The 3,421-nt window shown below is 39.8% G+C and overlaps 1 protein-coding gene across 1 annotated transcript; it reads left to right on the top strand.

Moving 5' to 3' along the window:
• LOC127180820 (extracellular calcium-sensing receptor-like) lies at positions 1–3,421 on the top strand. Its single transcript, XM_051135126.1, has 7 exons — positions 1–221; positions 314–605; positions 870–1,658; positions 1,752–1,979; positions 2,078–2,201; positions 2,323–2,795; positions 3,306–3,421. The coding sequence occupies exons 1-7, from the start codon at positions 1–3 to the stop codon at positions 3,327–3,329; spliced, it is 2,151 nt and encodes a 716-aa protein (XP_050991083.1). The 3' UTR covers positions 3,330–3,421.

Raw genomic sequence — 3,421 nt, 5'->3', positions numbered from 1 at the left:
ATGGCAAAGAGAACTATGTCACTGCTGCTACTGCTGGTGGTGGTGCATGGTGTATTTGTGCCAGCTTCAGCACAAGTCTGCAGTCTGCTTGGTCAGCCTGCCTTCCCTGTACTTTCTGCAGAAAGAGACATCAACATTGGGGCAATTTTCTCAATTCACAGAAGTGCTCTGCTAAAGATGCATCCTTTCACTTCCAAACCAGAGCCAACAACATGTGTCAGGTCTGTATGATGAAACAATAGCAACAACAACAACAACAAAATTAACTGATTCTTCTCTGCAGTTTTACACGTCTAATGATTTTATTTCACAGGTTGAACTTACGTGAATTTAAATTTGCTCAGACATTTATTTTTGCCATTGAGGAGATAAATAACAGCACACAGCTGTTGCCTGGTGTTTCTTTGGGCTATAAAATATATGATGCCTGTAGCTCTATAGCTCTGGCTATCCAATCAGGTATGGCTTTGATGAATGGCTATGCAGAAATTTTGAGTGATATAGCCTGCTCTAGATCACCAGCTGTTCAGGCCATTGTTGGAGAGTCATCATCCTCTCCTACCATAGGCTTGGCTACTGTGGTTGGGCCATTCAACATACCTGTTGTAAGAACTCTTACCTATACTAATTAAGCAAGACAACAAATAGCAGATAAATATGAACTTCTGGAACATGCACCAAAAACAATGCATCAAATTAAATGTAACCAAGTGAAAATAAGTGTACATTTTAAACAAAATGTTAACAAAAATGTGATTCTAGTTGTGTTTATAACAATTATGTTAGCTGCATAGTGATGATTTATAGTGCATTAACAACAGGGAAAAAGCATCTGAAAATTATGTGGTTCTGGACTCTGCTTCTTGCAGGTCAGTCATTTTGCTACATGTGCATGCCTGAGTAACAGAAAAAGATATCCATCCTTCTTCAGAACAATACCCAGTGATTATTACCAAAGCAGAGCACTGGCTCAGCTTGTCAAGTATTTTGGTTGGACCTGGGTTGGGACGATCAGGAGTCGCAATGACTATGGTAATAATGGGATAGCAGCATTTGAAGAGGCTGCAAAACAAGAAGGGATTTGTATTGAGTACTCAGAGACCATATTAAGAAATGATCCACAAGACCAGTTTCTGAAGACAATGGAAGTGATAAAAAAAGGGACAGCCAGGGTGGTGGTAGCTTTTATCTCATTAGGAGATTTTGTCCCTCTTGTGAAAGTAATTGCAGAACACAACATCACAGGGCTGCAGTGGATTGGCAGTGAATCCTGGATAACATCTCGAAATCTTGCAGAAACAAAGGAATACAGTTTCCTTTCTGGAGCTGTGGGCTTCGCTGTGGTGAATGCCAAACTTGTGGGCCTGCACGAGTTCCTAGTAAATGTGAACCCTAATCAAGAACTAAAAAATGAACTTTTGAAAGAATTTTGGGAAACAGCTTTTCAGTGCTCTTTTAGGACCAGTGCCAGTGGTGGCTGTACAGGTTCAGAGAAACTGGCGGGGTTGCAAAATGAATACACTGATTTGTCAGAGCTACGAATAGAACATAAAGTGTACACTGCAGTGTATGCTGTTGCAAACACACTGCATAATGTTTTAAAATACTTTAAATCCTTGACCAACAGCAGCAAAGGAGAGCTGCCCATACCAAAAAAGGTAAGAGCAATAAATAAATAAATAAATTAAGTAAGTAAGTAAGAGTAGGAAAATCAAACTGAAATGGTAATGCTTCTGGCCTTTTCTTTTCAGGTATTGCAGTATATGAGAGATGTGAACTTCACTTTGAAAACAGGTGAGAATATCCTTTTTGATGCAAGTGGTGATCCAGTGGCGAGATATGACCTAGTGAACTGGCAGCCTGCTGAGGATGGAATTCTGCAGTTTAGGCATGTGGGTGTCTATGACAGTTCACTACCTTCAGAACAACATCTTCAGGTCAATCAGGAACACATGCTATGGGCAGGAAAGAGTGGACAGGTACATCAATACTTTAAGCATTTCATGAACACAAGCAATTAATTTAACTATTCAAACCATTATTTGAGCAGTTTACTGACAACAGCATTTTGCTATAGTTGCCTGTGTCCTTGTGCAGTAAAAGCTGCCCCCCTGGAACTAGGAAGGCTGTGCAAAAGGGGCGACCTGTCTGCTGTTATGACTGTATTCCATGTGCAGAAGGAGAAATCAGTAATGACACAGGTAAAATAGTACATGCTGGTTTACTTTCATGAAAGTATGATAAAGCGGAGTGTAATGCTGTCCTTTGGTCAGTATGATGCATTTTCTATTTAAACAATCTTTTCTTGAAATTCCTTCACACATTCTAGTGACTGCTTTTCTTGTGATTTGGAGTACTGGTCGAATGAAAGCAGAGACAGATGTGTATTAAAAGTGGTTGAATTCCTTTCCTATACAGAAATCATGGGGATGGTGCTTTGTATTTTCTCCTTCATTGGGGTGTTATTAACAGCAATGGTATCTTTTCTGTTTTATCTTCATAAGGAAACGCCTATTGTCAGAGCCAATAACTCAGAGCTGAGCTTCCTGTTGCTCTTTTCACTCTCACTGTGTTTTCTCTGTTCACTTACTTTCATAGGTCAGCCCACTGAGTGGTCCTGTATGTTGCGTCACACAGCATTTGGGATCACTTTTGTCCTCTGTATCTCTTGTGTTCTGGGGAAAACATTAGTAGTCTTAATGGCCTTCAGGGCTACACTTCCAGGAAGTAATGTCATGAAATGGTTTGGGCCTGCAAAACAACGACTCAGCGTTGTTTCCTTAACATTAATACAGGTGATTGTCTGTGGGCTTTGGTTAACAATATCCCCTCCATTCCCACATATGAATTTAAGCTATTATAGAGAAAAGATAATTCTAGAATGTAACGTGGGTTCAGCTTTCGGTTTCTGGGCTGTTCTGGGTTATACTGGCCTGCTATCAATCTTGTGTTTTGTTTTAGCTTTTCTTGCTCGGAAGCTCCCTGATAATTTCAATGAAGCTAAGTTTATCACATTCAGTATGCTCATATTCTGTGCTGTTTGGCTCACATTTATACCAGCTTATATCAGTTCTCCTGGAAAATTTACTGTAGCTGTGGAGATATTTGCCATTTTAGTTTCAAGTTTTGGTTTATTGTTTTGCATATTTGCCCCAAAATGTTACATAATTTTGATAAAACCAGAAAAAAACACAAAGAAGCAAATTATGGGAAAATCTTCACCTAAAGCTCTCTGAAACCAGAGTTAATTGTGTAACTGATAAACCCCTACATAGCTAGCTGTATCAAATGCATTTCTCTCACAGGCTGTGGCAGACTGTGCGGTGTAGGCCGGGTCAGCACTAGACACAGTGGACTCTCTGTGACCATCTCCATCGCAGCCATTTTCTGGACCTGCATTATGTACTTTCTAATAAAAAAT

The sequence above is a fragment of the Labeo rohita genome, chromosome 18 (genome assembly GCF_022985175.1).
Source record: "Labeo rohita strain BAU-BD-2019 chromosome 18, IGBB_LRoh.1.0, whole genome shotgun sequence".
In the NCBI taxonomy this organism is placed as follows: domain Eukaryota; kingdom Metazoa; phylum Chordata; class Actinopteri; order Cypriniformes; family Cyprinidae; genus Labeo; species Labeo rohita.
This window is presented reverse-complemented; position numbering and strand designations above follow the sequence as displayed.